General features: G+C 43.3%; 1 protein-coding gene and 1 long non-coding RNA gene across 6 annotated transcripts in view; one reads left to right on the top strand and one right to left on the bottom strand.

Annotated features, from left to right (window-relative positions):
- Positions 1–21,896, bottom strand: part of ATM (ATM serine/threonine kinase) — a 223,205-nt gene that overhangs the window by 61,692 nt on the left and 139,617 nt on the right. For all 4 annotated transcript variants that reach the window (XM_053310959.1, XM_053310960.1, XM_053310962.1 and 1 more), the window contains exons 36-47: positions 21,727–21,868; positions 21,091–21,264; positions 19,516–19,693; positions 16,479–16,566; positions 15,869–16,021; positions 15,075–15,183; positions 12,995–13,083; positions 12,804–12,906; positions 4,348–4,496; positions 4,140–4,244; positions 2,881–3,000; positions 1,685–1,919 (exon numbers count right to left, since the gene is read on the bottom strand). In XM_053310959.1, coding sequence (XP_053166934.1) covers positions 1,685–1,919; positions 2,881–3,000; positions 4,140–4,244; positions 4,348–4,496; positions 12,804–12,906; positions 12,995–13,083; positions 15,075–15,183; positions 15,869–16,021; positions 16,479–16,566; positions 19,516–19,693; positions 21,091–21,264; positions 21,727–21,868 — 1,645 coding nt within the window. The remainder of the gene's footprint in view (positions 1–1,684; positions 1,920–2,880; positions 3,001–4,139; positions 4,245–4,347; positions 4,497–12,803; positions 12,907–12,994; positions 13,084–15,074; positions 15,184–15,868; positions 16,022–16,478; positions 16,567–19,515; positions 19,694–21,090; positions 21,265–21,726; positions 21,869–21,896) is intronic.
- LOC128351444 (uncharacterized) overlaps positions 1–21,896 on the top strand; it is a 42,429-nt gene that overhangs the window by 10,111 nt on the left and 10,422 nt on the right. For both annotated transcript variants that reach the window (XR_008319778.1, XR_008319779.1), the window contains 2 exons: positions 10,612–10,666; positions 15,886–15,969. This is a non-coding gene — a long non-coding RNA (uncharacterized LOC128351444). The remainder of the gene's footprint in view (positions 1–10,611; positions 10,667–15,885; positions 15,970–21,896) is intronic.

Genomic DNA, 21,896 nt, shown 5'->3' with positions numbered 1-21,896 from the left:
TTGATTATTTTGACTTGTTTTTCTTTCTTCTTGACTACAGTTATATCTGGTGTATTGTGTGGCAGATGTTTGTCTGTTTGTAGTCGGAAGTCCCATAATATGTTTACATCTTCATTTTCTTCAACTTTTTCAATTTTATGGTCCCACCAATGTTTGGCTACAGGTAGCTCGTATTTTTTGCAGATGTTCCAGTGTATCATCCCTGCTACTTTGTCATGCCTTTGTTTGTAGTCAGTCTGTGCGATCTTTTTACAACAGCTGATTAGGTGGTCCACTGTTTCATCTGCTTCTTTACAAAGGCGGCACTTGCTGTTTGTTGTGGATTTTTTGACTTTTGCTTTTATTGCATTTGTTCTTAGTGCCTGTTCTTGTGCAGCCAGTATTAAACCCTCTGTTTCTTTCTTCAAGTTGCCATTCTTAAGCCATTGCCAGGTCTTGGTGATGTCTGATTTTCGACTTATATTGTGCAAATATTGACCATGCAGGGGCTTATTTCTCAATTTTTCTGCTCGGTTCTTGACTTGTTCTTTCTTGTAGGCCTGCTTTGTTTCATTGGTGTTGAATAGTTTCTTGTTCTTGACCATTTGAAGTGCATCTTCTTCACTGTCCTTGATATATTCTTCAAGGCCTCTTTTCTCCTCCTCTACTGTTTGATGGACTTGCAGCATTCCTCTTCCACCTGAGCTGCGAGGGAGGTAGAGCCTATCTACATCACTGCGGGGGTGCAGAGCATGATTGATGGTCATGATCTTCCTGGTCTTACGATCTAGCGTCTTTAGCTCTGCCTGGGTCCACTCTATTATTCCTGCAGTGTATCTGATAACAGGTATAGCCCAGGTGTTTATGGCTTGTATGGTGTTCCCGCCATTGAGTTTGGACTTGAGGATTTTTCTAACTCTCCTGATGTATTCACTTCCCATTTTTCTTTTAACTTCAGTGTGTGCGATGTTATCAGCCTGGAGAATGCCCAAGTATTTGTAACGTTCTTTCTCTTCCAGGTTCTTGATCTTGCTTCCATTGGGCAGTTCTATTCCTTCTGTTTTTCTTATTTTTCCTCTGTTCATTATTAATGCAGCACACTTGTCTAGTCCGAACTCCATTGCTATATCGCTACTGAATATACGGACAGTGTTTAGCAGTGATTCGATTTCTGACTGGGACTTTCCATACAACTTCAGATCGTCCACGTACAGCAGATGGTTGATTTTACTTGATGTTTTAGATGTTTGGTATCCGAGTCCTGTTTTGTTTAGTATTTGTGAAAGTGGGGTCATGGCGATTACAAACAATAGAGGGGATAGTGAGTCCCCTTGGAAAATGCCTCTTCTAATGCTAACCTGTCCAAGTGCCTCGCCATTGATTGTTAACTGTGTACTCCACATGCTCATTGCTTTTTAAATAAATATCTGAATGTTTTTGCTGACATCAGTTGTTTCTAAACATTTTAGTATCCATGTGTGAGGCAATGAATCGAAGGCTTTCTTCTTCTTCTTCTTCTTCTTCTTCTTAATAGGCTACCCTAACTCAGGCTGCTCAGGAGAACAGCCTCATTAACAGAAGTAGAGAACCAGATAACAAAATAAAATTATGTATCAATACCTAATATATGTTAGTTAATCAAAATATATTTGTGAGGGGGTATTGTAAGGCAGCAAGTCTGTATGAGATATTTAGAATGTATTACCTGAGTGTTTTTTGCCACTCGAGCCAATCTGGACAGTTCCACAAGATGTTTGGTAAGCATGTCTTTAATGCATTCCCTTTTGGCATTCTCATTTTCCTTCTCCAGCAAGATATTCAGAATTACTGTCCGGAGAGCCATGATTGGTTCCTGGAATCCAAAGTCACTGTCCTGGAGAAGCTGGGACTGTTTCTGCCACTTCAGGTACATATAATTCAGTTCACTTTTGGTAAAAGATCTGAAAGCACAGACAACATGAAAGAAAGTAAGAAGCTTTGACTAAATATTAATAAGCTATTCATCAGGCACAAGAATGATTATGAGAAATGGGATGCTGAAACTATTTCAAGCCTACATTCTCAAATGATAGTTCAGGAATAAAAATCTATTTATGAAACCTTTACTTGTCACATGAGGAAAAAATGCAATGACCCTCAGACAATGGGGAAATGAGCAGTTATGTCTTTAAGATGGAGTGTTCATTCAGTTTGGGGTCCACCTTGTGTGATCCCAATTTAAAAAGAAAATAGACCCAATAATGTACAGAACATCACACAGGAGTCTGTCTACAGGATTATGGTTTGGGGAATTAAGAATTCTTGCCCATTCTTCAAGCTTTACCTCCAATATGGCAATAAAGTCCTTGGCTCCAGTCACAGCCAGGCTGAAATAGGTGCCAGCAAGCTCTGCAGCTCCAGCCATGAGAAATCCATGGGCTGCCTACCCCAAGCAGCATATTTCCATCACTTTGGCAAGAGAGCAGCCCAGTGCTTCTAATTTTCTTCATGACTGCTTCACTCCAGTTCGCAGCACACTGCCAAGGCAATGGCCGCTCCCTCACTGTCATTTGCCAGCTGTCTCAGCTGCTTCCCCATGACTTAACCAGGCACTGAGAGTTTGCCTCCAGAGCCCAGAGAGAGGGACATCAACTATCATGCCAGAATAGGTTCATAAAACATGGTGTTATGCCGATGCTGCAGCAGAATCAAAGTGATGTATCAGGTAAATAGGCCAACACAAATGTTTACACAAAAAATTGTAAGGTTTAAAAAAAATGTAATTTTACTTACGTTTCTGATGAAGGAATGCTAAATCTGACTAGTGGAGAGATCAAGTAACTTTATTTGCATTTATGACATGTGTAAATAGATTCAGAGTTATAACAGGTTATGATAATGAAGTACTAGAAGAAACTATACCCAGAGAAATGCCGTCCTACGTATTCCAGCTCTCCAATAGTTTGCAGTCTGCAGAGTGTAGGCAGCAATGAATATACTGACTCAAAGCTACCTTTAGATAGCTCTTCTACTTCCTTGACTCTATGAATATAAGAAATAGTATTATAAGCCCTATTTACTGACAAACAATTTCAAATATCAAACAGCAGCAGAAGTTAAAGGATATTGTGACAAACACGCTTAAATAGACACAGATATTTTGTAAAAACCCAACATTAGGACTTCTCATCTAATAATATAGTCAGACTGAAACACGTGCCTCCATTTTAAACAACTTTATTTAAGAGAATAAGCGCCTTCTGGGCTACTGAAGAGAGCTATATATCATGCTATATGTGAAAATCTTCTTTATATATAATTCTCTAAGACGAACCCATGGCTAATCCCATGCGTGACAGCTCTTGCAAGAGTTCAGAGAGCTGCTGGATAGCCACAGGATGGGTGGGGGAAAGAAAATGGCAGTGGTGGCGGTAGTCGCCCGGCCAGAAAGCAGCAGCGGGCAGGAGAAGTTGGCAGGAGAAAGGAGGGGCTGGCACCCAGCCAGCCAGCCAGAAAGGGGGGTGGGTGGGCGGGCGAGAAGCCGGTCGGCCAGCCAGAAAGCAGCAGCAGCGGGGAGCGGGACGGAGAAAAAGCTGGCAAGTAAGCAGCTAGCTAGCCGGCCGGCTGGCCTGAAACTGATGGGGGCGGGAGAAGAAGCCTGTCCGCACACCTGCCAGAAAGGAGGTGGTGGATGGGAGAAGAAGCCAGCGCGTGGCTGGCCAGAAAGCGGTGGCAGGGGAGAGAAGAAGCCCACCCGCCTTCCAGAAAGGGGGTGGGTGGGTGGGAGAAGAAGCTGGTGTCTGGCCGGACAGAAAGCGGGGAGAAAGACAAAGGCGGCAGGCGGGCCAGCAGAGGATGGGTGCGCCGGCCAGAGGCGTAGATGCTCTGCACCCGGCCCAGCTAGTACAAGTTAATCCTCCAAAATAATTAAGTTTTATTTGCCCCTGCTGAACCATCCTACTTGCTGATACCTTAACAACTTTGCGTAACATGCTTCTTCTTTCGTCCATTAAGGCTTATGCCTTACCTGTGGATTTTCAAGATGCAATTGCTGGTTATGCATGTGCCGTTAACACAAATTTCAATATATCTGGAAGTCTATTGCTTATTGGCATTTTATCTTGAAGAGAACGTATGCAGCCAATTGTTTAAAAGAGATACTTTCAAAACTTGCTATTTACCTAGCACACTTCAGTCTTTCATAAAAAGTAGAAAACTCTTTGTCCTTTAAACACTGCAGAGCTTCAAACAATGATTCATGGTAGCCTTGTCCTCCCAGCTCATCTCTTGAAAGAAAACCAACAAAATTGTAATTGTACAAATATACAAACATAATCAAAAAGATTTTAAAATGTCACATATGAAAAATGATAGGGTAACTTATACTACCTGACTGAAGATATCTGGTCCCATTGCATGTTTCTCCAAGCTGCCTGATAACGTATCTCTTGTAATTCCACAGAACATTCTGTGTTCTCCTGTTCGAGTCCTTTTAAGTAGATGGACAGTGTGTCACACAGGCCAAAATTCTGCAAAGCCTACAATCAATGAGATACAAAATTAATATCTGAATATCTAGTTTGATTGTTAAGGATACTTCCCAGCATCAAAAACTAAATGATTCCAAATGACATTAATTTTCAGGTCAACTTGTTCAGGATAATTTTGGACCAAGAGTGGGCAAACTTGGCCCTCTAGCTATTGCCGAACTACAACTCCCATCATCCCCAGCCACAATTTATTGTAGTTCAAGTTTGCCCACCCCTCTTTTAGACCATGAAATAGCTTACAGTGTTATCCATAGTAAAAAGCACTTTCTGTACAGGTTATCTGCTAAGGTGTTGTATATACCCTTGATGTGCAGGGCAATTGAGTACACATGATGGTTTATGTTCTATGCCCATAACATGGCCACAAAATGGCCATGGCTAGACTGCAGAAATGGCTAGACTGCAGAAAGACCTTGACATACAATGTATACAATTGACATTTTGCTGTCTAGCAGAACTTTTACTACTCAATTTTTCAATATGGTTAGAAAGGATTTTAGAGCAATAATACTGTAATAATTGCTATAATACTTCCAGCAATTCCAGAAAGTTTATGTGTAGGGACTGCTGTTGCAGGGTCCATTTTCTTTGGGCATGAAATCCTGCATAGTGTGATCCTCAACCCTTTAGAGAGGCATCTGTTATCACTGCGATTGATGAGGTTGGCAGTTCAAAGGGCACACCCACAGATAGCCCATTCTGGTGCGCCACTGTAGGGACCATATCACAGGAGGTCACATGTTCTGTCAGCCACATGTTCTGGTTGTCTACATTTGGTCTGAATATAGATAGAAACCAACTTTGGATTGGCACATCTTGAAACTTATGTGAGTTACGGTGGCTATGCAAGATGGGGTTATCTTGGGGTTATCGCCTTGGGGTTATCTTTTTAACGAAAGGCGGTATATAAATGCAAAAATAAATAAAATTAAAAAAATAAAAATAAATAAAAATAAATGCCATCAGACCTAATAGCTTTTGAAAGGCATGAGTTCTTTGTCTTGGACAGAGTGAAACGGTGGAGATCAGCTGTATGATCAACTCCCTCCCCCTTCCTATAACCCCTGGCAGGTAGGCCCTTTTTGTCTCAGAGTCCAAAACTGCCCCTATGAATTGAATTTGCTTTTGTGATTCTAGGGTTGATTTCTTCTGGTTTACTTTGATTCCTAGCTTTACTAGAAGGTCCAGGATGTACTCAACTTGAGAGATCAGGTCCGCCTGGCAATCTGATATTACTAACCAGTTGTCCAGTTAAGGAAACACTGATATGACCTGTGCCCTCAGATGCACTATAACTGCACTTACACACTTTGTAAAGACACAAGGTGCCATTGAAAGTCCAAATGGTAGAACTGTGTATTGGAAGACATATTGGTTGACATAGTATACTTGGACTTCTAAAAAGCTTTTGACAAAGTTCCCCACCAAAGGCTCTTGAGTAAACTTAGGAGTCATGGGATAAGGGAACAGGTTCATGTGTGGATTGCTAACTGGCTGAAGCGACAGGAAACAGAGAGTAGGAATAAATTGACAGTTTTCACAATGGAGGTAGGTAGGAAGTGGGGTCCCCCAGGGACCGGTACTGGGACCAGTGCTCTTTAACTTGTTCATAAATGATCTAGAAGTTGAGGTAAACAGCCAGGTGGCCAAATTTTCAGATGACACTAAACTATTTAGGGTAGTCAAATACACAACAGATTGTGAGGAAGTGCAAAAAGATCTCTCCAAACTGGGTGAGTGAGTGACAAAATGGCAAATGCGGTTCATTGTAAGCAAGTGTAAAGTGATACATATTGGGGCAAAAAATCCCAACTTCAAATATATACTGATGGGATCTGAGCTGCTGGTGACTGACCAGAAGAGAGATCTTGGGGTCGTGGTGGACAGCTCACTGAAAGTGTTGGCTCAGTGCGTAGCAGCTGTGAAAAAGACTAATTCCATGCTAATTCCATGCTAGAAATCATTAGGAAAGGGACTGAAAATAAAACTGCTAATTATTATAATGCCCTTATATAAATCTATGATGTGGCCACATCTGGAGTACTGTGTACAGCTTTAGTCACTGTATCTTAAGAAGGATATTGTAGAATTGGAAAAGGTGCAGAAGAGGGCAACCAAGATGATCAGTGGCCTGGAGCAACTTCCTTATGAGGCTAGGCTACAGCATCTGGGGCTCTTTACCTTGGGAAAGAGGCGACTAAGGGAAGACATGATCGAAATATATAAAATTATGCATGGAGTGGAGAGGGTGGACAGAGAGAAATTCTTCTCCCTCTCTCACAACAGTAGAACCAGGGGTCACCCCATGAAACTCACATTGGGAACTTTAGGACAGATAAGAGGAAGTACTTTTTCACACAGTGCATAATTAACCTACGGAATTCTTTGCCATGGGATGTGGTGGTAGCCACCAGCTTGGCTGGCTTTAAAACGGGCTTAGACAAATTCATGGAGGACAGGTCTATCAATGGCTACTAGTCTGGTGGCTGTGGTCAACCTCCAGCCTCAGAGGCAGGATGCCTCTCAGTACCAGTTGCAGGGCAGCAACAGCAGGAGAGAGAGTATGCACATATCTCTTGCCTGTGGGCTCCCCAGAGGCATCTGGTGGGCCTTTGTCTTAAACAGGATGCTGGACTAGATAGGCTTAGGCCTGATCCAGCAGGGCTGTTCTTAAGAATATGGGACCCAGAGTGAATCTCAGGTACTTTCTGTACTTTCTCGGAGTTATTCCCACGTGGAAGTAGGCATCTTTTAGGTCTAGTGTCACAAGCCATTCTTTTCTTGTTGTTAGGGGAAAGATGCCTTGTACGGATATCATCCTGAATTTTCTCAATCTCATGTATTTATTTGCTTGCCATAAGTCTATAATGGGACAGAGGCCCCCATCCTGTTTGAGGACATGGAAATCTCTCAAGTAGAAGGCCCTCTCCCGGTCCTTCTATTGCTCCCTTTCCCAGTACATAGGAACATAGGAAGCTGCCATATACTGAGTCAGACCACTGGTCTATCTAGCTCAGTATTGTCTTCACAGACTGGCAGTGGCTCCTCCAAGGTTGCAGGCAGGAATCTCTCTCAGCCCTATCTTGGAGAAACCAGGAAGGGAACTTGGAACCTTCTGCTCTTCCCAGAGCGGCTCCATCCCCTGAGGGGAAGATTTTCCAGTGCTCACACATCAAGTCGAGAACGTACCTCCTCTTCTAAGGTAGGAATTGAGTGGTTGTATTTTATCCCTGAGAAAACAGGGAGGTTAGTAAATTCTATAGTGTAACCAGAAGTTTTAATGCTCAACACCCAAGCATCCCATGTTAAGAGATACCAAGTGTGGGGAAAGGGTGCAAGTTGGGTGGGAAATGGTGAGAGTACTTGAGATATTTCCAGAGTTGCCGAAGCATCGCGGTGTTGACCGTATTCATCTGTGCGCAGTTCCTCATGCGCTTGCAGCCTTGGGGTTCTCGGTGTCGAGGGAGATTGAACAGGGGTGCGCGCTGGCGATAACAAACACACCACTCTCGCAGTTGACGTTGACAGCATACCGGATGTCAAACACATTGTTGACATCGACAGCACTCCGAAAGTTTAACACATTGTTGATGATGTTGAAGGGGCCGGTGCTGTCGATTCAAAAGCTGATGGGAAGGCAGTCGCCGAAGTATGAATCCTCAGCGTCGATATCAAGGCCGAAGCACTCGGGCTCTGAGCAGCTGGGATCGGGAGCGAGTCATCGAAACTACCACCATATGCTTGTACCAACACTGGAGAGGGTGTACGGTGTTTTTTGACCGGTGGCCCAGCAGCATCGTCTGAGTCACTCTCAGGCGCATGCTGGTGCTTTCGTCCCTTGTGCCTATGCTCCTTTTTGGAGACATCTTTCGGCTTTTTAAAAACACCATCCCCAGACTTAGAGCTAGACTGCATGGTTTTAGACTGCTGAAGTGCAGGTCCGCGGTCATTCGGTTCAGCCGTTGACGCCGAGCGAGATCCCGATGTCAACATCGATGGGGAGTCCAGGCGTGTCAGACGCAGAGTTGGCGGGCAGAGCGCTTCTTTGTATAGCGCTGCCCGGAATCGAAGAGCCTGATTCTGTCTGGTTTGCTTGGAGAAGGAGCAACAAACTTTACATGCTGCCATATTGTGCTCCCCCCTAGGCACATCAAGCATGTGTCGTAGTGGTCAGTCGACAGTAGCTTAGTCCGGCATTTCACGCAGCGTTTGACGGTCTTCTTCACCTCCATTGAGGGATAGCTTCTATTCCTATGCCGTAATCGTATCACAAAGCAATTTCGATGTCCGTTCCTAAGTCAAGTCCAAAGTAAACAAGCTTCCGTTCATCAAGTTTGAGTCTGTTTCACAAAGAAAGTCCATCTTTTGTTCCAAGGTCTAGCACAACTAACACCAGTAATAAATTCGTTAAGCAAAGAAGTCAATTTTCCAGTCCAGGTCAAAACAGTCAAATAACCAAAATCTGAGGAGCGACTACTACGAGGTTTGACACTTAGGTGGTCAAAGAGAAACTGAAGGAGAGACACCCCAACCGCCACTCCTAACGAACTCAGCACAGCATGTGCAGGCGGGGTGGGGCATCATGAGGAACTAATCAATCAGCCTGCGAGGTCCCTGCGCAGGTGCAGAACCCATTCTGTATTATTATAACGGATCATGATCCAGATCCAGAGGTTTTAATGCCCAACACCCAAGCATCCCATGTTAAGAGATGCCAAGTGTGGGAAAAAGGTGCAAGTAGGGTGGGAGATGGTGAGAGTACTTGAGATATTTCCAGAGTTAGTGTTGAGTCTGCTTTGATTGGTCTTTTGATTTCACTCTTTGATGTTGTCTTGGTCTCTGGTTGTATGGTTTTTTCTGATTGTCCTTGAAATATTTTTTGTAATCTCTTCTGTCTGGTTGTTTGAATTGGTATCTTTGTCTGCCATAAGATTTGTATTTCTGTGTGTATGTTTGCTGCTGAGGGTTGGAAGTGAAGGTCCTCGCCATGTATCAGGACTTCTTCATTTTTTCCATTGTTTCATCAGTTTGTGTGCTGAACAGACCTTCCTCTTCAAATGGTAGATTTTCAATTTTATCCTTCATGTCATTTTGAAGGGCTATCAACTGGAGCCATGTGTGTCTCCTAAGAGGCACAAGCACCTGCTAGTTTATGAGATGCTGTCAGATGCTTTGCAGTACTTATGTGGTACCTGGTGTTGTCTGCAAATTTGTTCAGGGCTATTTTGAATTTCTCACAAAACTCCTCTGGGACATTTTCCAGATCTACTTTTAGTTTGTCCCCGACAGAGTAGTCATTTAGCCATACAGTATTTTTAGCCATAAAGGCCATGTATATCTTTATGGCTAAACATGATATGGAGTAAAACTTTCACCCCATCACATATAATATCCTCCATTCCTTATCCACCGGGGATGAGTGCTGCCTACTCGATTGGCTGCTAACAGCACGATCAATCAGCAGCAAATTTGTCCAAGGATGCTTAAAGAGGAAGAGGCAGGAATTCTTATGATTTTTTTTAGGAAACAAAGGCACATATCTTCAGCCAAGCTTTTAACTATTTGGTAGTTTTATGGGTATTATTTTAATTTGAACTTTTTATACGTTTGTTTTAAAACTTCTTGGTTTGTTTTATTGCTGTAAACCGCCTAGAGACTTCGGTAGTGAGCAGTATACAATGTTAACATATTTAACATATTATGTTAAATAAATATGTAAAAATAAATAAGTTTTATAGAGGCTCTCTAGCCTCAGACATAGATGCAGAAGCTGATGGCGTGTCCGAAGATATCTTTGCTGAATTAGCTAAGATTGGTAGCATTGGAAGAGATACCAGTTGAGATGATGAAGAACTGGCAATGAAATCATACACAGGATCTCTGACTTCCTGTGACAGTGCTTTCAACTTCAAACCCAATGCTTTGGCCCTATCTACCACTTGTATTCTATATGACTTGTCCTCCTCTGTCGGTGAATTGAATGGTGGGTTTGCAACAGTTTCATCCAGGGAAGGGTTGAAGGGGTTCTCCATTTGGACTGAATCTTCCTTGGAAGAAGAGGTAAAATCATATTCACTATCAGATTGTTTTTTCTGTTTTTCAGGTGACTTTTCTGGTGCTGGAGAATGGTGGATGATCTGCAAATCAGGATCAGTTTGGTGAGTATGGGTGAGGTCTTTTGCTTCTCCTTTTCAGGGGGTGTAGCAGGAACAGGCCTTTTGAATGGAGAGTCAGTAGTGGGTCTGGGAGTGAGACCCCGTTGTTTAGCAGGGATTCTGTCCTGATCTCCTCTCAGTTTCATCAATTTCCGTAACCTGTCATCACTGAAATCATAAGGGTCTCTGTAACGTCTGAGCCCTCTTATGTATAACCTCTTGTCATGGGTGCATAGTGTGGAACAGAATGATGGTATCTCCAGGGGATGCTGCAGGAGTTTTTGGAACTGTAACAGTTTTAGAATCTTTGTCACCATCTAGTCCAAGCAAAGAAAAACCCCTAAATGTGGAGGCCGATGAAGTAACGGTTCATCAAAGACTCCAGATTCCTTGAGGTGGTCTTCTAACATACACTTGGGGATGTCTCTAGTAAATAGCTGTCTTCGCCTACTGGAGTCAGAGCTGTCAGCATGGATAGATTGAGCTGGAGATGCATCGGGCAAGAAGTCTATCAAAACTGGCAATATACTGGGTATCCCGCTTTTGCTGGGTGTTTCTTGTGTCTTGGCCTTGGATGTTGTCAATACTGTCCATGTAAGCAGTATTGGTGCAAAGACTGTCGATGTTGATACAGCAATTGTTGACAGCACGATGAGTATCAACATCAGTGTCGATCACTGAGTCAATAAAAATGTAAATGTTAGAAGAATTATGGCAGACCTGTTGTCCATCTTTGATGTCAGAGTTGACATTGGTAAAGCCCCGGATGTCGAAGGGTTCATGGTTTGCGGAGTGCCTTGCAAGTTTTGAAGTTCTCCCTGCACAGTTGATGGAGAAAGAGTATGTGGGAACGTCTTTGATGTCAATGTCCAGGTTTTCACCGACACAGTCAACATTGATGATTGTGCTGTCGACGTTGATAGTCGGCAATGCTCAGAGCTCGACAAGCCCAGCAAGTCTCCTATATGATGCTTGCATGTTTTGTGGTGTCAACGTTGGCCAGCCTGTTCACAATCACAGGTTTTTAAAACACTGAGTCTCCTTGTTCTCTATCAGGAGGAGGAGCTTGAGTTATGGCTGTAGGGAAATCCCCCGATGCTGACCTCGACACCAAGGATTGGTGGTCAGTTGACATTGATGCAGTCGAGATCAATGGAAGTGGAGACTTCAGCAACTGGATCTGGGGGTCAAATCGTGGTTTTGTACAACGTTGCCCAGAGATAGAGTTCTCTGCTTATCCATGTTTGCTTTGAGAAAGCCAAACTGATTTTGCAGGATCATGTTGTGATTTTCACCCAGGCAACGTAAACACTCGTCCTGCTTGTCAGAGGAGGGAAGTATTCCTCTACAAGGCACACACTTTTAAAAAAAAGATTTTCTAGAGTACATCAGACCAATAGCCAAAGTGTAATATGAAAGAGAAACCAGAAAGAGACCGTTGTAGAAAAGCCATAAATTTCAGTGTTAAATGAACAATGTTAAGACATGATCGAAAGAAGAAGCCATGAAACAGTCCATACGACAAAGCCAGAATAATCAGATAAAAATTTCTTCTCACAGGAAATGGCAAATAAGTGGAGCGAATCCTTCATGAAGTGAGTAACATGGTGGTTGAGAAGGAACTGAGGAGAAGGTGCTCTTCTGCCATAAATAACAGTCGCGCCACATGTGAGATTTAGCATAGCTGAAGAGCGCCTCATGGAGCTTTGGAATTCTTCCATGGGGGTTACTGCACGGGGGCAGAACACACTTTGTGAGGGAACATGGATCACCTCAAAGATCAAACAGTTATAACTGACACTCTAAAAAGGGGGAGAGATTCAGGAGCGAGTTTCACAAGATGAGGGCCACCACCAAAGAGGCACTATTTTTTATGGATGACAGTCCTTCCTTTGATGCTGGTAGCAACTGTAATTGGGGCTCCAGACCAGATCTCAGGAGGTTCAAAAGCTCCTTCCTCCAATTCAGGGGCCATGGGTAAAGGTCAGTAGTGATGAAACTTACAGAAGCTTATTTAATCATCAAGATAACAAACACACAGAAATAATTAAGCTGCTGGTTTACCAATAACATTACAGTTGCATTTGAACACTACAGCAAGCACTTAATAGCTGTGCTGAACTTGAGTTCTAAGACGTACCTCTATTATTCCTGCCTGCCGAGTTGAAGGTGGAAGACTTGTTTCAAGATCATATGTTACCAGGGCTTTCCCCCACACTGCCTCGTGCTCATATGTTCTTATCCTGTTATACGTACAATGAGAACAATATTAAGATTTATAGAATATTTTATCTACAGGATAAATTATGTATTTTCTAATAAAATTAATACCTAGCTAATGGCTGCAACATTCTCCCCCCACCACAGCCATAGAGACTATCTGGTTCTCCAATGCTTCTGTATATATCCATGAGAAGGTCCTAAGTAGAAAACAACACAGTTAATTTTGTCAATCTTCAGTTCTTGTACACCACAAATATGTAAATACATTGTAATATGCTATGAAATATGTACTATGTAATCAATACTTTCCTTGGCTATTGTATCTATTTTTAGTATAAAGATACACACAAACTCCAAGCAGGCAAGCTATGCTTGGAGCAATTATGTAATGATCTCCTACAGACCAGGATCCAAACTATACAACTAACTGGATTTGTCTTTCTTGAACAGCAACCAGCCATGCCTTATTTTATTCATTTATTTATTTTTGCATTTTTATACCGCCTTTCATTAAAAAGATAGCCCCAAGGCGGTTTACAAAAGTTATGGTAAGCAACTTTATGGTTTTACTTATGGTAAGCAACTTTAAAAACCCAAATAATTTCAAAAAAGGCTTCTGATATTGTGCAGTTGAAAGAAATAAAAGTCTAAAAATTCTACTTAGTGTGCTTAAATCCTTCTTTGGATCCTGGCCATATTCTACTAAGTGTGTGTGTGTGTGTGTGTGTGCGCACGCGCGCATGTTCGGTATGTGTATGAATCAATTTTTCAATTCAATTTGTACCCAAATTGAATCACCCCCAATTTGTTTTGGATCCGAATCTGCTCTCCCTGAATCACCTCAGATTCGATTTGTACTCAAATTTTCTGAATACGAAGCAATTTGGGGCAAAAAAAGGGGTTCCAGGGGCAAAAGAGTAGGGTGGGTGGTAGTGCCCAACGGATGGTAGCTAACACCCAAATTTCAAAGAAATTGAGCAATGGGCTGATTCCCTCCCCTCAATTTTGCATGTCTTTAAGCTTTCCCCAATAGGGAGTATTGGGGATTTCAGCAGCCTTATAGCTCCACATGAGGGGTACCATGGTGGCCCAGAGCGGGTTGTGGTGGGTGGTAGTGCCCAATGGGTGGAAGGAAGCTACCACCCAGATTTCAAAGAAATTGGAGTAAGGGGTGATTTTTAACAATTTTTTAAAGTTGGCATGTCTTTGTGGCAGATTCGGGGCAGAAAAGGTGTTTCGGGGGTAGAAGAGTGGGTCAGGTGGTAGTGCCTCAATGGGTGCCTGCTACCATCCAGATTTCAAATAAATCGGTGAAAGGGGTGATTTTTAATTTTTTTCCTGAAGTTTGCACATCTTTAAGCTTTCCCCCTATAGGGAATAATGGGGATTTCAGCAGCCCCATAATTCCAATTGGGGGATCACCAGGGTGGTCCAGAGCAGGTTGTGATGTAGTGTACATAGGGTGCCAAACACCCACAAGCCCATGGGGCACTGGGTTTTGTTGTTTCTGAGAAGTTCTGAGAGTAGCTTCTCTGGTAGCAAATAAGAGAATCCACTACCACCCACCACAACCCGCTCTGGGACACTCTGGTGCCCCTCTTGTGGAGTTATAACTAAGGCTGCTGAAATTCCCCATTTTTTCCCTATGGGGAAAAGCTTAAAGACGTGTGAACTTCAAAAAATGGTTTAAAATCACTCCTTTGTCCAATTTCTTTGAAATTTGGGTGGTAGCTTCCACCCATTGGGCACTACCACTCAACCCACTTTGGCCACAAAATGAAAGTCCGAATCTCCGAATTTTCCGGGTCCGAATCTGGGGTGATTTGTTTTGCACCTGAATCTGGACAATTTAGCACAGGGGTGATTTGTTCTTTCTACAAATCACCCGAATCAGCTAGATTCGTGTACAAATCATTTTGTATCTGAATCGATTCTCACATCCCTAGTGTGCGTGTGTGCGCACACACATGCAAAAGCATAATCTTTGCTGGACTCAGAATCACCAATACTTTGAAATCTGACAGAATATTTAAAGTTACTGATGCAATTTATGGAATTCAATGGGGTGACACAAATGGCTAAGTAATCTGGTAATTATGACTTACCTGTTAACAGTCTTAGAAAGAAATCTACTAGTGAACTCGTCAAATTACTCTCAGGAACAGTACACCAAATACTTTAACTATACCTGCAAACTTATTCCAGTTTCTTCTTTGCTCTTTCCACTCATAGCAGCAAGTTTTAAACTCTGACTTTCCCCTTCAAACATTAGACATTTAGCTGCTTTGGATGTAGACCTGTAGGAACATTGTATCAAATGTGCATTATTTTTGTGATTTCAAAAAAGCTATCTTTCACCTTAAATATTAATTATTTTATTTTAAAAGATTTATATGTCACCATTCTTCACATATGAATTTATGGCAGCATGCAACAATTAAACACACATACACACCCAAACACACAATTGCCTCTAAAACCATAAAAATGCAAAGATAACAGACAATAATTAAAACAGGGCAGTCACTGAAGAATACATAGTTAGGGGAAGCCCTGCTAAAATAAGCAAGTCCCACTTTCATTTAAAACTGAACAGGAATATAGCATTGTGTTTGACAAGTATATGTTTCAGAGGTAGTAAAAATTTGTCCTTAATGAACTGTTGTCACATTTATTTTAAATTTAAAGGATATCACCCATAGGAGTTTAACAAGTAAAACAATAATAAATTGCTACTTTCACTGGAATAGTTTCAGATTAATTCAGTAGTGTGCTCAGGACAAAACCATTGTTGCTGCAGTGAAAAGCTAGTTGCTTTTATCAGAAAGTTTATTTTTAGTATTTTTTTTAAAAAGCACATTGGTGAACCAGTACCTGGTCCAGTACCTGTGTTTTCCAAAGCACTCCTTTGAGTTACAGTTATTCCACACATACATCACAATTTACATTTATATGTGAATAGGCTATGTTTAACACTAGTACCTTTGCTCTTTGCTTAGGTTTCTCTTGTCTGCGTAGATTTCTACATAGAGCAAAGCTGTGAAATGAGCAGCACAAGACTGGGCTGCCATGGCAACCTGAAGGTAATTGAGCTCCAGCCAGAAACTGTCATCAAAAACTGTACTAGAAGGATTCCTGGATACATAAAATATTAAACACAGATATATATTCAATCTCACTTAAAAACTAAGTTAAAACTGAAGGAGGCACATTTCATACTTGAAGAATTTCCCCTCCCTTCCCACATTTGTCACTTTTCTAACAATCATTGCTTTCAGTAAGAAAGCAAGTAAGTAAGTAAGAAACAACTTACTGACAGAACAAGAGAACATATCTTAAGAAAAAACACACAAGCTGAACATACATTTTACAGTAATTTGGAATAGTTCACTTTAGAAAGCTTTTAATAGTTACTTTAATCTACAGTGCTAAATACAAACCACTTCCAAGGTATACTCTGAATAGTTACTAAGTACTCACCTCACCACTTTTTTTAAACAATTGAAACAAAACCCTGATATAAATGGACACTGATTTTGCATCTATTGAACATTCTTACAAGATAAAAAGGTAACACAAAAATTAAACCCACCTCTTTTGCCGCCGTAAGTAATCAACCACAGCAAGCATTGTCTGTCGAGATATTTTATCCAATCTTCCACAAACAGGGGTTTCTAAATCTACAGAAAAATTTGAAATGTTAGGGTAATTTAATTGCTAATATGCAATAGGAATTCTTACTATATCAATTTAAGAAAAATAAGTTTCACATTAAATGGAATACATTAATAATGTTAATTACATTTAACATTCAAAAGCACTCTGAAAATGTATTTATGTTTATCTATATAATTAATTCTCTTAGCCGACCATGGGGATGCGATGGGATGTGTGGATGAACTCTCGAAAGGTTGTGCAAGAGTTCCAACCACCGGGCAGGAGAAAATCTATGAGAGAGGCTGAGAGGGAGGAAGCAGCCAGGGAGAGTGGTTGGGGTTTTAAAAATGCCGGATCAGAGGCACCACAAAGGCATTGAGACACAAGGCAGCCGCCCTCAAGCCACCCAACGGGAAGTATGGCCACTTTGGGAGCGGTGCGGGTGGGAGATAAATAATGGTGGTGGCAGTGGCGGGGGGGAGAGGAGTGTGGGGCAGAAGGGGGCAGGGGCGGGGGGGAGAGGAGTGTGGGGCAGAAGGGGGCGGGGGGAGAGGAGTGTGGGGCAGAAAGGGGCGGGGGGAGAGGAGTGTGGGGCAGAAAGGGGCGGGGGGAGAGGAGTGTGGGGCAGAAGGGGGCGGGGGGAGAGGAGAGTGGGGCAGGAAGGGGCGGGGGAGAGGAAGGTGGGGCAGGAAGGGGCGGGGGAGAGGAGACTGGGGCAGGAAGGGGCGGGGGAGAGGAGACTGGGGCAGGAAGGGGCGGGGGAGAGGAGACTGGGGCAGGAAGGGGCGGGGGAGAGGAGACTGGGGCAGGAAGGGGCGGGGGGAGAGGAGACTGGGGCAGGAAGGGGCGGGGGGAGAGGAGACTGGGGCAGAAGGGGGCGGGGGGAGAGGAGACTGGGGCAGAAGGGGGCGGGGGGAGAGGAGACTGGGGCAGAAGGGGGCGGGGGGAGAGGAGACTGGGGCAGAAGGGGGCGGGGGGAGAGGAGACTGGGGCAGAAGGGGGCGGGGGGAGAGGAGACTGGGGCAGAAGGGGGCGGGGGGAGAGGAGACTGGGGCAGAAGGGGGCGGGGGGAGAGGAGACTGGGGCAGAAAGGGGCGGGGAGAGGAGACTGGGGCAGAAAGGGGCAGGGGGAGAGGAGTGTGGGGCAGAAAGGGGCAGGGGGAGAGGAGTGTGGGGCAGAAAGGGGCAGGGGGAGAGGAGTGTGGGGCAGAAAGGGGCAGGGGGAGAGGAGTGTGGGGCAGAAAGGGGCGGGGGGAGAGGAGTGTGGGGCAGAAAGGGGCGGGGGGAGAGGAGTGTGGGGCAGAAAGGGGCGGGGGGAGAGGAGTGTGGGGCAGAAAGGGGCGGGGGGAGAGGAGTGTGGGGCAGAAAGGGGCGGGGGGAGAGGAGTGTGGGGCAGAAAGGGGCGGGGGGAGAGGAGTGTGGGGCAGAAAGGGGCGGGGGAGAGGAGTGTGGGGCAGAAGGGGGTAAATAAATTATCTATTAGACTATGTCGAGCCGGTTCTGACATCATGCCAAGTCACAATGAAACCTTAGCTTCATGCTAAACCTCTTAGCCTTGTGAGACATCATCATAGGAACATAGGGAGTCAGACCATTGGTCCATCTAGCTCAGTTTTGTCTACACAAACTGCCAGCAGCTTCTCCAGTGTTGCAGGCAAGAATCTCTCTCAGCCCTATCTTCGAGATGCCAGGGCGGGAACTTGGAACCTAGATGCTATTCCCAGAGCGGCTGCATCCCCTGAGGGGAATATCTTACAGTGCTCACATGTAGTCTCCCATTCATATGCAACCAGGGTGGACCCTGCTTAGCTAAGGGGACAAGTCATGCTTGCTACCACAAGACCAGCTCTCCTCCCATTTAAATGCAACTTCAAATCTTGGGTTCAGATCACTGTTCGTTTCAAGCACTTTGGTTACAGTCAGTAAGCATTGGTTGGTCTGGATATCAAGGCCATCCGAGTTGGTTTCTAAACACAAACATTCTTCCAACTTTCATGTGGGAAGGGGAGAGGGAACATGTACTCCTGAGGCAAAGAGATGGCATGCAAAGCTAAGGTTTAATCTTGGTTTTGCATGACATCTGAAGTAGTCCACTGTGTCTCCATTATTCAACAAAGAGAAATAAAAAGGAACGAGCTGACCGAGTGTAGAGCATCTGCGCCCCTAGTTGTCCCTGACTCTCCCCCCGTCAGCCCCTTCTCCCTGACTCTTTCCCTGGGAGTCTCTGACTCACGCCCGGCCCGCTTCTCCCCCCCCTCCCCACCCCCCCGGTCTCTGGCCAGCTTTCAACCCAGCCCATCCCCTCCTGTCGCCACCTCTTCCTGGCAGCCCAGCCGCTTCCTCACCCCGGCAGCTGGGCTGGGTCCGCCACCGCCTCCTCAGGCTGGCGCTGGCAAGGACTCTTGCAGGAGGTTGCCATGCATTCACAAGCGACCCGTCTTGGAGAATTAATTATATATATACAGATACGTAGATCTGACTTCATTTAAAACTTCATCTTTTGATAAAGTCAAAAAAGCTGGTGATGTGATTAATCAAGATTATTTTAATAGAAATTTTCAATGAAAATTGTTCTCTGGAAGAAAAATGCAAAATGACATCATACATGCCTGGAACTCCTCGAAGAACTATGTTGTGCTTCGCCATAGTGATGAAGTAGTAAATAAATAGCATAGCAGAAACTTGAAACCAAGTAAATATATTATTAGACTACAAAGATATGCTATCTATTAAAATATACTATTAGACTACAAAGAACTATGTGGTGAAAGAACTATGTTCTTTCTTCAAAATCATCCTCAAAACCCACCTTTTCCATGGAGCCTCTGGTTTAACTCCTTAGTCCTCCATCCCCAGTCAAATCAAAGCTTAAATATATCTAATTGCACTTGGACATTCATCCCTTCTCCTCGTCTCCAAATATTTTACAACTCATTTGAGATTTTAGCAATAAACAACTTTTAAGGTGTTACCTGGATCTGAATTTGCAGGTGTAGATGACCTGCTAGAAGGCAAAGAATATTTGCAACAGTTGGCAAAAAACACTTGGACATGTGTGGACAAAAGATTTTGCCCAGCCTCATCTGAATCCTGAAGCAGAATATCATGAACCAAGTATGGAAGGATTGTCTGACAAAAATCTGTTTGAACCTAGAATACAGACAAATTAAGTTGTTGAAAATCGTATAAAAGTGTTCCATAAATGGATTACTCAAAAAATCCACATATCTCCATTTACTAACAGGGGGAAAAGGTTGCTTACCTGTTAACAGGCGATCCATGTTCATTCACAAAACGGGTTCTGTGCCTGTGCAGTAGCCTCTACGGAAGGATTTCATAGCTCCTCGAGGCACTCTATAGCTCCACCCACTGTGTGCAAGGCACAATGATTATCTTCCGTGGTCGGAGCACCTGTTGCTCAGTTCATGATCAGTCACTGAACAATGATCATTGCATTGTTGAGAGGATGTTATTTTTATATTGATATCTATCTATCTACACACACACTTATTAAGATGTCACTTTCTTTAAAATCTATAGCAATGAATGGAAGTACTTAAACCTCCATCTACAGTCAGAGCTCATTCTACAAGAACAATTGCCACATCTGACAATTGTGCAGTAACTGAAGTTAGACAATGCTCCTCTGTCTATGTTGAGAGAGACGGTGTCTGTGTTAAAGAGGAGATCTTTTGATGTTTACAGTCTGAGTGGCTTATCCAACTGTCATCCTGGCGCTTTCTTGTGTCACTTATGATGCCCCTCTCTGGTGACATCCTCTGGCCTCTTGAAAATTTCCCTCAAGTATTCATTTTCAGAGCACAATATATGGGTGTCTTCCTGAGGCAAATGCCTTGACTTCAACTTCGAGTGTCGATAATTGGAAGTAGTAAGAATCGACAATGTCAAGGATAGAGGTGACCTCAGCATCAGTGTTGGGGGACACAGGGCTTTTTTTGTATAAGGCAGCCTGAAGGCATAATTCTCTGCTTTTTCTTGTGTTGAAAAGACAAACAAATCTTACAAGACTTCATATGATGGTCTTCCCTTATCAAAGTAAACACTGCTCATGTTTATCTGAGGATGGAAGTACCCTGCCACAGGAGCACTTCTTAAAGGTTTTCTTAATGAATATAAGAGCAATTTCAATCAAAAGCAGCAAGTCCAAAATGCAATGCAACAAGTAAACCTTAGGCTGTCTGCAGTTGAAAACCGTAAATTTAAACAAACTTTTCTCTCTTGGGAACCAAGCCTGATTGAGGAGTGAATCCCTCATGAGGTAAACATAATGTTGGTTGAGAAGGAACTGAGCAATAGGCGCTCTAACCAATGAAAGTCATTGTCATACCTTGCACACAGTGGGCGGGGCTACGGGGCTCCCTGAGGAGCGATTAAATACTTCTGTGGGGGCTACTGTGAAGGTGCAGAACCCATTTTGTGAAGGAACACGTGTCACCTCAAAGAGCCAAAATAAATATGAAACAAAAATATGTACATACAAGTTTGGACTACAGTTGTCATTCAAGAGATCAACAAGATTATTTTACCTCACACAAGGGCTTCAGTAACTGAAGGATCTCACTTTTTACTCCTTCACTTTCCAATAATGCACAAGTCAAGGTCTTAATCCAAATATCATGGCTTCCATTCTGAGGAATCCACAGATTTGTATTATCCAGATCAGAAAGAGTCTTCCTTGCAATGTCAGGAACCTCTAGGACCTTTTTATAAAAGGAGAAATTAAGTAATCAGTAAACTTTCTTGATCAGCAATATATCCCTCCTGAATCATTAACAGCATCAACCTTTCCTTGTCATGCTCACAATTCCTTTTCCCCACACACTGAAATTATGGGACTTTGAAATTAATCTCAGTAGTTAACACTGTCCCTCTAGCAGCTGTTGGTGGTGTCTACCCTAAATTTCTTTTTAGACTCGAAGCCCCTTTGGGACAGGGAACTATTTTTCTTATTTTCATTCCTTCTATTACATAAACCACTTCAACAACAACTTTGGTGAAGGCAAGTTCAGAACTGGGGAGCACTCCTCCTACCAGAAGATTTTCAGCTAAAAGTTTTTGGACTGGCTTCCGGAAGTAGCTGGGCTTAGCTACCTGCTCTAGGATGTTCTCCTTCATTGAAAGAAGAGAGGGAAGGCTTCTGCATCTGCTGGAAAATGTAATACCTTTTTCTTAGATGCCCTGAAAGGATGCAGATATATCAGCATGGTATCTGCTGTGCTTTTGTTAATCTCCCAAAATTGATGACCAGTTTTGGTGGCTAAAATGTTTTTCAAACAAGCAGCTGCAGCTGATCGGACTTCAATGCTGAAAAAAGAAAAACCATTTTTAGAAT

Source organism: Hemicordylus capensis, chromosome 3 (assembly GCF_027244095.1).
Source record: "Hemicordylus capensis ecotype Gifberg chromosome 3, rHemCap1.1.pri, whole genome shotgun sequence".
NCBI classification, from domain to species: domain Eukaryota; kingdom Metazoa; phylum Chordata; class Lepidosauria; order Squamata; family Cordylidae; genus Hemicordylus; species Hemicordylus capensis.
The sequence above is the reverse complement of the archived record's forward strand: the minus strand, read 5'-3'. Positions and strand labels throughout refer to the sequence as shown.